The sequence below is a fragment of the Henckelia pumila genome, chromosome 4 (assembly GCF_033568475.1).
Source record: "Henckelia pumila isolate YLH828 chromosome 4, ASM3356847v2, whole genome shotgun sequence".
Taxonomy (NCBI): Eukaryota; Viridiplantae; Streptophyta; class Magnoliopsida; order Lamiales; family Gesneriaceae; genus Henckelia; species Henckelia pumila.
The window spans coordinates 166132525-166145488 of NC_133123.1; the positions used below are offsets into that span (position 1 = coordinate 166132525).

At 38.6% G+C, this 12964-nt stretch overlaps 1 protein-coding gene across 1 annotated transcript; it reads right to left on the reverse strand.

Moving 5' to 3' along the window:
* Nucleotides 1-885: 885 nt before the first annotated feature.
* Nucleotides 886-2109, reverse strand: LOC140862284 (uncharacterized). Its single transcript, XM_073265293.1, has 3 exons — nt 1861-2109; nt 1405-1744; nt 886-1166 (listed from the first exon to the last, which is right to left on the reverse strand). The coding sequence occupies exons 1-3, from the start codon at nt 2107-2109 to the stop codon at nt 886-888; spliced, it is 870 nt and encodes a 289-aa protein (XP_073121394.1).
* Nucleotides 2110-12964: the final 10855 nt, after the last annotated feature.

Sequence of the window (12964 nt, forward strand, 5' to 3'; positions counted from 1 at the left end):
CTACTCTCTCCAACCAAAACTGACATTTGTCAAACTTGGCAAACAACTTCCACTCTCGGAGTACCTCAAGAACTGTCTTCAAATGTTGCAAATGTTCTTCTTTATCCTTTGAGTAAATGAGGATATCGTCAATGAAAACAATGACAAACTGGTCCAAGTACGGCTGGAACATGCGGTTCATAAGATCCAAGAAGACCGCGGGCGCGTTCGTCATTCGGAACGGCATCACAAGGAACTCGTAGTGGCCATAACGAATCCTAAACACTGTCTTGAACACATCTGATTTCCTCACCTTCAACTGGTGATAACCGGAACGAAGGTATAGAGGCTCCTTGCAACTGATCAAAGAGATCCTCAAATCTTGGAAGTGGGTACTTGATATTTACCGTCACTCCATTCAGCCCTCGGTAATCAATGCACAACCTTAGGCTTCCTTTCTTCTTTTTAACAAAGAGGACTGGTGCGCCCCACGGAGAGAAACTAGGGCGTATGAATCCCTTATCAAGCAACTCTTAAATCTGCTCTTTTAGTTCTTTCATTTCCATAGGAGCCAATCTATACGGTGCCTTAGAGATTGGCACAGTATCTGGTACCAAGTCGATAGAGACCTCGACTTCTCTATTAGGCGGAATACCTGCAACATCACCTGGAAACACATCCTCAAAATCTCTGACAACGTTCACATCTGAAATATCTGGACGTGCTTACAACTCTGTCAAAGATATACTGGCTAAGAATGCCTCGCATCCATCATGCACCAACTGCTTAGCTTGCATGAAAGATATATTCTGAGTCCTCCTCGAACACTTAGTAGTCTCAAACCAAAATGGTTCTTCTCCCTCCAGTTTGACCATCACTGATCACTGTTGGAAGTCAATCACCACATCATTCTTCGTTCCAGTCCATCCCAAGTATCATGTCGAACTCAAGAATGGGCAACACTATCAGATCTGCACTCACTGATTGCCCTTGCAACAAGAGCTCAAGATATTTCACTATATTCCTCGTGGACAGTTCCTCCCCTACTGGGATTTTCACTGTGAATCCATCGAGCAGCTCTTCACACTCAATACCCCATTTTCGGGTAAAAGCCTCTAAAATAAATGAATGTGTAGCCCCCGAGTCTAACAAGGATCTAGTGGGCACACCGACTACTAAAATTCTACCTGCATTAAAGGTGATTACAACCACAAAAAGATTGAAAGAAATTTAAGACAAGTCCTACATAGGTTCATTCTAAGTCATCGAATTAAAAAATTCAAAATTAATCGTGCTAACACACAACAACTAACACGGAGCATGCAACATAATACAAATCCTCGTTCCCAATAAGAAAAGCTCATAACCGAAAATTACTTCAATGAATCAATTAAATCACCCTTAATTAAATACTATAAATATTACCTGTGATGAGCGTGGTATCAAGATCGGCCTCCTCGGCCTGCATCACGCAGACTCTCCCCTGAGCCAGCATCATGCGCAATGGACAATCTAAAACCACGTGCCCCAGCTTCTTGCACTGATAACAGACCCCGACACCTGCCAGACACTTCCCATGATGGGCACGCTTGCCAATCGGGCAATAAGGCTTCTTCCCAGTCTTGGGAGGAGCGGTTCCCTGGGCTTGAGGTCTTTGGGCATGCTGTTCCTGTGGTCTCGGGGCCTGCTGCACCTGGGGCCTAAAGTGTCCCTGCTGTCGTTGTGACCCAGTAAACGTCCTCTTGCCCTGCTGCTGCTGATGACCCTAAAGAGCAAAAGATCCCTTCCTATGAACCTCAGCACTAATGTCCTTCAAGGATTGTCGTACCGTAAAGCCTTCCAGATAGCGTCTGCATAGTCCACGGGCTCAGCCATCATCACATCCCTACGAATAGTAGGCCTTAGACAAGCAACAAAATGCTGCAACTTCTCCGCCTCGTCATTCCCTATCAATGGCACAAAGTGGCAGCCCCTCTCTAATTTGCGCACAAACTCGGATACAGTCAGGTCTCCCTGCCAGAGACTCATGAACTCTTTCTTCAACTGCGCCCTCACCTCAGCTATAAAGTATTTCTCATAGAAGAGGGTCTTGAATGCTTCCCAAGTCAAATTCCCACATTCAAATTTCATGCCTTAAGAAATTTTTTTTTTATTTAAACTCAAACATGCTCAAATAATTTAGGAAACTAGTGCTACTAAACTTAACAAATGACAGTAAATGAAACTTAAATCTTACAGACTTTGGGGCGAGATCCCTTTGAGTTTCGGCAACCGGTAGTAGGTACAGCCCAAACCAAGAACGTGCTCTGATACCAACTGAGACGACCCTAACCCTCTAAATAAAAATAATAAATAAATAATTGCGGAATTAAAAAAAAAATTGCCATGACTCGCTTTAAAATATTTTAAGCCCAACTGACACACTCAGCAATTCAAATCAAAAATAAAATAAACACAAGATAAAAATCCAAATACGATAGTCATAGAATCCAGAAAAGGGAAGTTAATCCCACACCGTTGCGGAAAAATAAACTGTTAAATTTACATGCCAAATATTCTAAAGCAGGGAAAAACATCCTGTAAACATTTAATCGATAATCATGCAAATGACTCACACATGGATGACCGGAATGGTGATTTAGGAACCAAACCAAAGGATGGAAATTTAACCCATAATTTGCACTTAAGACAACTTCGAGCGGTTTGCCCGTAAAATTTGTTACATGCTTGATTCTTAATCAAAAGAGATTCCGCTTGAACCCACGACTCCATGACACTTAGAAATAAGTAGGAAAATCATCCAATTAATTTTATTCCTAAGCAAACATTTTACAAAAATCGGAATTCTGGGCAGCAGCCCTTTGGCTTCAAAAATATTCTGCACCTTAATAAATCAAAAATCTTAAACTCGACCAAAACTTAACCGAAATAATTTTCGCTTGAACCGGAATCTTTATAACATCTTAGACTAATTCCAAACCCGAGCCCTTGACCAAAACCCGAGTTTAACCCCTGTTTTAAAACCATTTTCCAAACAGCCCAAACGTAGCCAAAATTCTGCTCATGCCTTACTTTTATACTCAATCAAAACCTTAGCCACAAGACCCCCAAGCTCCAAGCCACTAGTCTAGGTTCAAGACCAACATCCCACCTCATTTTCCAGATCCTACAAATCGCCTTGAATCACCTTAAACCCAGCTCGAAAGCAGCCCCTCAAAGCCTATCATACCCAAGCCCATATCCTCAAAATTCGAGTGCAACACAACTCCATCCCACAAGCTATCTTCAAGTCATCCTAGTTGCTACCATGTGAACTACATATCATCCATGGTTGCCCTAAATCACCATCCAAATCATTCCAATGCAACACAAGATTTTGAATCAACAAGGCATGGAAATAAATCTGGAATTTCAAAAACAAGCCAAGTACATAAATCTGAAATTTTTGAACAAGCCATGCCATGAAGTAAACTGGACAATAATCGAACCAACATGCTAGGAAAAACTTCTGGAAGTATTCGAATCACGAGCATTGAAAGAAATCTGGGCAAATGCTCGAACACAAGCATGAAGAGGAGCTGGAAAAGTGCTCGAACCATATGCAATAAAATCCTAGAAACTTTCGAAGATCACAATACTCTCATTCCAACCACAATCGAATGCAACACATTGAACTATAAATCATAGCATTTAATCGATCCAAGATAATGCAAAACATCTAAAAAATATTTCGAAGGGCAATGGTACATGAACTTTTGAACAGGGCAAATATATGCTTAAAAAAAATCGAATGCTTCAAGAAATACAACACACAACATAATAATTTACTAGGTGAGAACAAGAAACCATAATCTTGCCTATGCTAGGAGAAATTCGAAGAACCCAAAAGCTCATTGAGCTATGGGTGAAATCGAATGGAAGGAAATGGAGTTGCTTCGAGCTAGAGATGGGCTGAAATCGAGCTCAAGGATAGTAGAAATCTCAACCATCTTGCTTTGGAGTGAATCACCGGAAAAGAAAATGAAAATGGTGGCGCTAAGAGAAGAAGAAGAGTGACGCCGACGCCTCCATGGGAAGAACAGGGGAAAATCATGAAATTCTTGTGTGTGTGAGTGTGTGCGTGAACTTAGGATGAAAATGAAGTGTAAAGTGTTGGAGGCTAGGGTTCAACTTTGGGTCCAAGTGCTTAAGTATAGGTATAACTCTATAAAATGAGAGTGTTATGAATTTAATGAAAAAGTGCTACACCATAATAACAATTAGGACTATAAATTAAATTGCAATAAATAAAAATACAAGCTTGAAAATCCTAATTTAAAATATTAAATTGATTTTGCTAGACCGGGAATAAAAATACTAATTTTCACAAAAGTTATAAATAATAAATTCTAATGCGCGAAAAGTAATATAATATTTAGCCAATTAACACAGAATTTAAAATAATTAAAATCATAAATATTAATGACTGATTTAGGCATAAAACTTAAATTAAGAGATTCTAGGCGTCACACGTTCACACACATATACAAGTCATGTGTCCCACTCAAATATAGATATTTGCACTTTGACCCCTCAAATTTTCCTTATTTGCAAATCAGCCTTTGAAACTTGTTTTTAATTCAATTTCAATCCTAAATAATTTAAGAATATTATAATTTAAATCTAAACTCCAAAATTCTCAAATTAAATATTTTTGAATTAAAATTAAATAATCTCGGACCCTACACATACCAAGCTCGTGGGGCTTGTTTTAACCCATAAAGGGCTTTATCCAGTTTGAACACATGATCTGGATAGGCTTGACTTTGAAATCCAGGGGGTTGTTCAACAAACACTTCTTCTTGAAGAAGACCATTTAGGAATGCGCTTTTAACATCCACTAGAACACTTTAAAATCCTTGAAGGCAGCATAAGCAAGAAATATACGAATAGCTTCAAGTCTAGCTACTGGGGCAAAGGTTTCATCAAAGTCTACACCTTCTTCTTGTCTGTAACCTTGTGCTACTAAACAAGCCTTATTTCTTACTACAGTACCATTTTCATTGAGTTTATTCTTAAATACACATCTAGTTCCTATTATAGATTTATCAGATGGTCTGGGAACTAAATGCCAGACATAATTTTTTTCAAATTAATTCAATTCATATTGCATAGCTTCTATACAATTACTATCAAGTAAGGCTTCTTCTACTATAAGGCGCGAGATTATTTAATTTTAATCCGTGAATATTTAATTTGAGAATATTTAGAGTTTAAAATTAAATTCTAATATTCATAAATTAATTAGGAATGAAATTGAATTAAATCATTTTTGAAGGACAAAATTGCAAATATGTCAAAGTTCAGGGACTAAACTACAAATATGCTATTTATATATCTAATTATCCACTTGTAATATATAATTTCCAACGTGTGAATTCACAAAATAAGAGGGGAAGAATCAGAATACTCATGAAAGGAATGAACACTCAGAGATCACTCAGAACCTCTGATATTAATCTTGGTGAGTAAGATTAGCAAATAAGATTATAAATTAAATCAAACCCTCTAACCAATAATCAAAAGATCCAAAGAGTTTTTCCCAATCTTTGAAACAAGTAAAATTGATAGAGTTTTTTATTTCCACCTTTAATCTACGGGACGATTAACAACAGAAATCATGACAATCGAAACCAAATAAAACCTTCAGATAACTTGTATGTGACAATCTTTAGTGAGAAATCAATTGACAAACGTTTTCAAGTAATTAATTGAGAAAGTTTGATTTGAAAAGACAAAGAAAATCTTTGAATAAAATTCTAGACAGAATTTCAATAATTTGTGTATAAACTGAATCTGAATTATTATTAATAAAAATAAACAAAGTATTTATAGTTTACAATAAAAAATAAATAATAATGCAAAATATGGCCTAAGGATATTCAAGATATCATCTAGAAAGTTTCCAAGTAGGTCTAAAATACTCAAAATAGCATAAAATATCAAAAATAAACTTAATATCTTGCACACACACAAACACCTTTGGTGTGTGTAAAAGTACGTCGCGCGGGCGCGCAGTAGTTCGGCGTGGGCACACATAGGTTGCGCAGGAACGGCGCGGGCGTGCAAGGATTAAGGCGCGAGCGCGCTGAAGCCTCTCAGATTCATCGTCAAATCAGCACTCGTATGTGCGGGCGCGCGTCTTCTTCGCAGAGCAAGGCGCAGGCGCGCTGATATATAGGAGCGGGCATGCCGAAGTTTTGAACTTGGTCTTCAATTTCTTCACTTTCTTGACCTCCTTTGATCTTAATAAGATTATAACACCCTCCAAATTGAATATCAAGTATTCCAACGCCGTCTTGTGAATTTATCATCAATGATTGAAGTGCTTTCTTGAATTTCTTGCCTCGACCTCTCGTAATTGGTCTACGTGGCATTTCCAATGGGTCCTTAGCTTCCTCAGTAACACGCGAGCCATCCATGATCGCATCATCTTCCCCTTTTTGAAAATGATTTGTCCTCAAATCATTATCATCACCTACATCAAACGACAAATCAGAAACATTAAAAGTTGTACTCACATTGTACTCACCTGCAAGTCTAATTTGTAGGTATTGTCATTGATCCGCTCCAGGACTTGGAAAGGTCCATCACCCCTAGGTAGAGGTTTTGAACGTCTCTTTTTCAAAAATCGATCCTTCCTCAAATGCAACCACACCCAATCACCCGGTTCAAATACAACCTTATTTTTACATTTATTTGCTTGCTTTGTATATTGCAAGTTCTTCTTTTCAATGTTCACCTTAACTTTCTCATGCAAATTTGTCACAAATTCAGCTTTTTTCTTTCCATCCATGTTAACCCTTTCACTCATAGGCAAAGACATCAAATCCAATAAAGTTAAAGGATTAAAACCATACACAATTTCAAATGGAAAAAAATTAGTAGTAGAACGTACAATACGATTATATGCAAACTCAACAAATGACAAACATTCTTCTCAACTTTTCAAATTATTTTTATATATAGCACGCAACAAGGTCCCTAACGTTCTTTTAACAACTTCAATTTGACCATCCGTTTGAGGATGACATGTAGTCGAAAACAGTAATTTAGTACCAAGTTTGCACCATAATGTTTCCAAAAGTAACTCAAGAAACGAGTATCTCTATCAGACACAATACTCCAAGGCATGTCATGCAATCTCACAATTTTATTAAAGAACAAATCCGCAACATGAGAAGCATCATCAGACTTATGACACACAATAAAATTAGCCATTTTTGAAAATCTATCAACCACAACGAAGATTGAATCCCTCCCCTTCTTAGATCTCGGTAGTCCTAAAACAAAATCCATAGAAATATATACCCACGGTTCACTAGGAACATGAAGTGGAGTATACAATCCATGTGGTTGTGTCTTAGACTTATCCTTATTACAAATCACACACCTCTCACAAATATTCTCAACATCATGCTTCATATGTGGTGTAGTAACCCAGATTTCATTTTAAGATAATAATATGTTAAACATGATCAAGGGTTAGTAATTAAACAATTAGATGGCTTTAATGGGATTCAGAGTTAAGAATTGGGCTTCCAATGCTTGGGCCAGTTCGGACGGTCCAAATAGGACTTCGGACGATCCAAACTCAGCAGTCCGGGGGCTCCGAAGAGGGCATGTTGACATCGGAGTTAAGGGACGATCGGACGATCCGAAGTGGTGATCGGACGGTCCGAACTCCCTTATCCCAAGCAGACAAGATTACCCAGCCATTAATTTTGACAAGTGTCGGATTTTGAACACTTCAGACGATCCAAAGTGGCAATCGGATGGTCCGAACCCGATGTGTTTCACATGCAATCTATGAGTTGGATCGGACGATCAGAACCCGAGTTCGGAGGATCCAAACTTGACCGATTTTGGGGTCTATAAATAGGGCTCATTCGACTTCATTTTGAAATACGAATTCCGAGTTTCCTTATTCAGTTATGTAGTGTGATATACACTTGAGGGCCCTATCGGTTATTATAGAAGTTCTGAAATAACCAAGGTGTGTTTATAGTCATCCGGGACTACCGACGCCAAAGGGCTTACTACGGACAAAGGTATGGTCCGGGAATCTATTTAATTTTTGGGAGTATTTATTAGCTTAGTTAAGGCTTATAGAACTTGTGTAGTGATGCGATGAACTTTTGAATATAGGCTTGGAACCTAGGATCCTACTAGACTTGAACTAGCCTAGAGGTACATACACATTGACTAAGATTGCCAGCGAGTATACATGTTTATGTGTTGCATTTATTTGACATTATTATATGGAATGATATATGATTTACCGTTTTCCATATTCATATATCATGTGCATATACACGTTGAGACTATACCTTGTTATACCTACTTATAGAGCCGCTCAGCTCTATACTTGTTAGTCTATCGCTGCGAGTACCGCGACGGCAGGGAATTTTATGTCTGACTACTCTAGTGTACTAGACGAGTGTGGTTGTACCCAGAGGTTGATCCGTGAGGTTACAGCACTCATGTGGCATCTGTACTGAGCATGACTTATCAGATGACCCTTTACCTGTCATCACTGTTTCATGCATTGTATACATATGTTTACTCATGTTTATGTACTGGGCGTTAGCGCTCACTTTCTAGGTATTATCATGAACACCCCATTCCACGAGGCAGGTCGCAAGATGGATGGAACTGGTGGTGCGAGGCAGGAATAGGGGAGCTAGAGCTGTCAAGGGTTATTATACAACAGGATTTGTTTAGTGGTATGATGTTTTAGACAGTTTTATATAATTAGTTATTCGATATGGTTGTATCACTACTGTAATAAGCCTGGATTTGTTGTACTAAGCTTTAATATTATGGGTTATGTTTCCGCATGTTTTACTCTGTTAAGTTATCATGTATCATTAATATTAATGCATGTTATAGTTGCCAGTTAGTAGGTGATTCAATGCAGGGTCACTACATTTTTGATATCTGAGCATGCTTATATTTTGGGATTAGTACTTGGGATCTAGTTTTAGTATGATTAATTAATGCGCATTTTGGGATATTAATATGCAAATATTTTCAGATAATGATTGATGGGGGTAACGAGAGCCATGGTATTGTTTGTCAGGAAGGTGTTCATCATCGTCACCATCCCCATCATCATGAGGATCGACATCATCATCACGAGGGTAGACGTCGTTACACTATCAATAAGTTTATGCAGGTAGGACCGAAACCCTTGATCGGAGGCAAGAATCCTGAGGAGGAGAGAAATTGAATGTCCAGAATCGAGAGTGCTTTTCGTGCTTTCGAATATACTGAGGAGCAGAAGATGGAAGTTCTAGAGTTTTTTCTAGATGGACGTGCACGCTTATGGTGGGATTCCAAGGCAGCTCATGCACGTACTGAGAGAGGACAGGTGACTTGGGAGGATTTTCGACAGCGGTCTCAGAAATTATATTTTCCTCAAGCTGTCCGTCAGGCGTGATCTATGGAGTTACTTATATTGAGGCAGGGATCTATGACTGTTGATAAGTATTAGCAGCGATTCATTGATCTGTTACATTACAGTCCTCATATCAATGAGAGTGATGCTTCCAAGTATGATATCTTTCTGCAAGGCTTGAATCAAGATATCTATTCACAGATTGTTGTCTGTGATGATCCGACATCTTATGAGACTCTGGTTAATCGGAGCCGTAAAGTTGATAACAGCAACATGCGAGCACATTTTATGATTTCAGGACAGCCTAGTGGATCTCTTGGGTCTAGGGCTCAATCTGTTGTACAGTCTGGTACTACGTCTTCTTCTAATACTACTTATTCTGGATCTCGTGGTTCACGAGGTATGTTCCGGTTCAAAAAGTAGAAGAAGAAATATGAATTTTGCAGTCACTGTGGAGGTAATCATTGTGCAGCTTCTTGTCGGAAGGCTTCTGGTGCATGTTATATTTGTGGTGAGCAGGGACATCTGCGGAGAGATTGTCCTCAGCGTATGGGAGCTGCGAGTTGATCGGGATCATACATGGGATCTCACGCTTCTACTAATCGACGTGAGCAGCCAGTAACACCTAGTTCTTCTAGTTTCCGTCCACACACGAAGGGGCAGGTATTTGCTCTGTCTCAGGAGCAGGCTACTGAGGGAAGGAATCGCATGTTGGCAGGTACCTTTCAGTTATGTGGTATTCATGCACTTGTTTTAATTGATACTAGACTATCGCATTCCTTTATTTCAAGTCTCTTTGTTAAAAGACATAGATTACCATTTGTATCATTAGACCTGGATTTAGTTGTATCTACTCTGCTGGACCAGGAGGTAGTAACTAAGCGTCTAGTGATGGGTTGCCTTCTAGAGTTTGAGGGTCATGTGTTATCGGCTAATTTTATGATCTGAGCGATGACAGATTTTGACTGTATTTTGGAAATATATATGCTGACTTTGTATCACGCTATTGTGGATTGTTATCAACGTCTAGTATAGTTTTATCCGGATGAGGGTGATAGCTGGTACTTCTATGGTGAGGGAGCACGACCTCCGATCGCACTTGTATCAGCTCTGATGGCATGTCATGTCTTAGAGTCAGGTGGGGAGGGCTACCTCATATATGCAGTTGATATGTCCACGAGTATTCCGGGTATTGATTAGTTACTGGTTGTCAGCGAGTTTTCTTACGTATTCCCTGACAAGATTCCTGGTTTTTCTCCTTTTCGAGAGGTTGAATTTGGTATTGATCTGATACCAAGAACAACACCTATATCCCAAGAACCTTATCGTCTGGCTCCATCAGAGATGAGGAAATTGAAACAGCAGTTGCAGGATCTGCTTGATAAGGGATATAGTCATCCTAGTGTTTCTACGTGGGGAGCACCTGTGTTGTTCGTCAAGAAGAAGGATGGATCGATGTGATTATGTATTGACTACAGGAAGTTGAATCATGTCACCATCAAGAATAAGTATCCTTTGCCACAAATTGATGATCTGTTCGATCAATGACAAGGTACTTCTGTCTACTCCAAGATAGATCTGAGATCCGGATACCACCAGATGCGGGTACGAGACTCAGATATTTCTACGACTTCTTTTAGGACCAAATACGGACATTATGAATTTCTGGTGATGCCATTCGGTTTGACGAATGCACCGGCAGTCTTTATGAATCTGATGAATCAGGTATTTCGAGAATATCTGGATAGATTTGTCCTCGTCTTCATTGATGATATTCTTGTATATTCTCATGACAAGGATTAGCATGCACAACATCTGAGAATTGTATTGCAGACGTTACGAGATAAGCAGCTATATGCGAAATTGAGCAAGTGTGAATTTTGGCTTGATCAGGTAGTATTTCTCGATCATGTGATTTCAAGTGAAAGAATATCTGTGGATCCAAGCAAGATTGAGGCAGTGCTGAACTAGTCTCGTCCGACAATGATTGGTGAGATTCGAAGTTTCTTGGGTCTAGCGGGTTATTACAGTCGGTTCATCGAGAATTTTGCACAATTGGACAGGCCTTTGACTCAGCTTACACGGAAAGATGTTGCCTTCACATGGTCCACAGATTGTTAGGAATCATTTCACGAGCTGCGTAGACGTCTTGCTACTGCACCTGTGCTGGATCTACCTTCTGGATCAGGAGGTTATATTGTCTACACTGATACCTCTGGTCAGGGGCTAGGTTGTGTTTTGACTCAGTGATAAGTGTATTTTATACACTTAATATATATATGATTTTAATTGTTAATTGTTGGTTTCGAGCAGATTTATGCGGAGTTTTGTTGTTTTTGTATTCGTAGGGAATTATGGACATATTGTGGAGAAAAGAAGAAATTAATGGAAAAAAAGAATAATTGTGGAAGAAGAAGAAAAGTGTCTGAGAAGAAAAATAAAGAGAAAATAATTAAAGAGAAGGGAAATAAAAGAAGAATTGAAACTTACAGACAAGAAAGAAAGAAATAGTGATGGGCTTCCTTTAATGTGCCAAACATTAGCGATAAAATAAGCGCTAAAGAGGATAGGAAGAAGAGCTATCGTGCTTCAAGACAAAGTAAATTCCAGAGGCTCATGCGCGGGCGCGTGATGGATGAAGCGGACGCGCATCGCAGATTTCAGCGTTTTTATTATTTCGGGCAATAATTTTCTTGGGCTTTAGTCTTGGGCTTTTGTGCGATATAAATGGGAATTCTTATCGGACATGGAGGGAGGAGCCGCCACACACATAAATGCATATCAGAGAAATACTTTGGGAATTGATCATATGAGATTTCTGGGAAGAAATCTGAGCTTTAATCTGAAGAACGAAGACGGAGATCGATCGACCGGACACGGCGTCGATGACGGATTCTGGATTTTTGAAAATGTTTTGTTTTATTCAGAATTTTATTATGAACTAATTTTTTAGAGTCTAGAGGTCAGATGGAACCCGGTGTAGACGCTTTCATGAATTTTTGATTTTATTGAATTGAGTTTCTTCTAGATTAATTGTTTTTTTTCTAGAATTGATTGTCTTTTCAATTATCTGATCAATAATTGATTTGTTATATTTATTTGAAATCTGGCACTCGGGAGAGAAGATTTTGAATAGGACCAATAGAAAATACACTGTTATTTAATTATATCGCTCGGGAGAGTGTATAATTTTAATAGAGCTTTTAAAAAAGAACATTGTTTTGAATTGATCACTGCATGTAGATTCTTAATAGGGATATTGGAATTGAATTGTAGTTGATATATTTTATTCGGCACTCGGGAGAGGGAATAATACACTTAAGTGTTCTTGGCTATTAATTGATTGAAATTCATGAAGATTAATTAATTAGGATTGATTGTTGTTGAAACCAGGTGAAATCTAAAACTCCAGACCATTTTTCTCTGATTGATATTTATCCGAAAGTTGTGTGCGTGCTTTTAAACTCATTGATTATTTTATTTTTATGCAAATCTCTAAAATATTGATTTTCTAGATAAAGTTTGGACTATTTTAATTACAAGCAC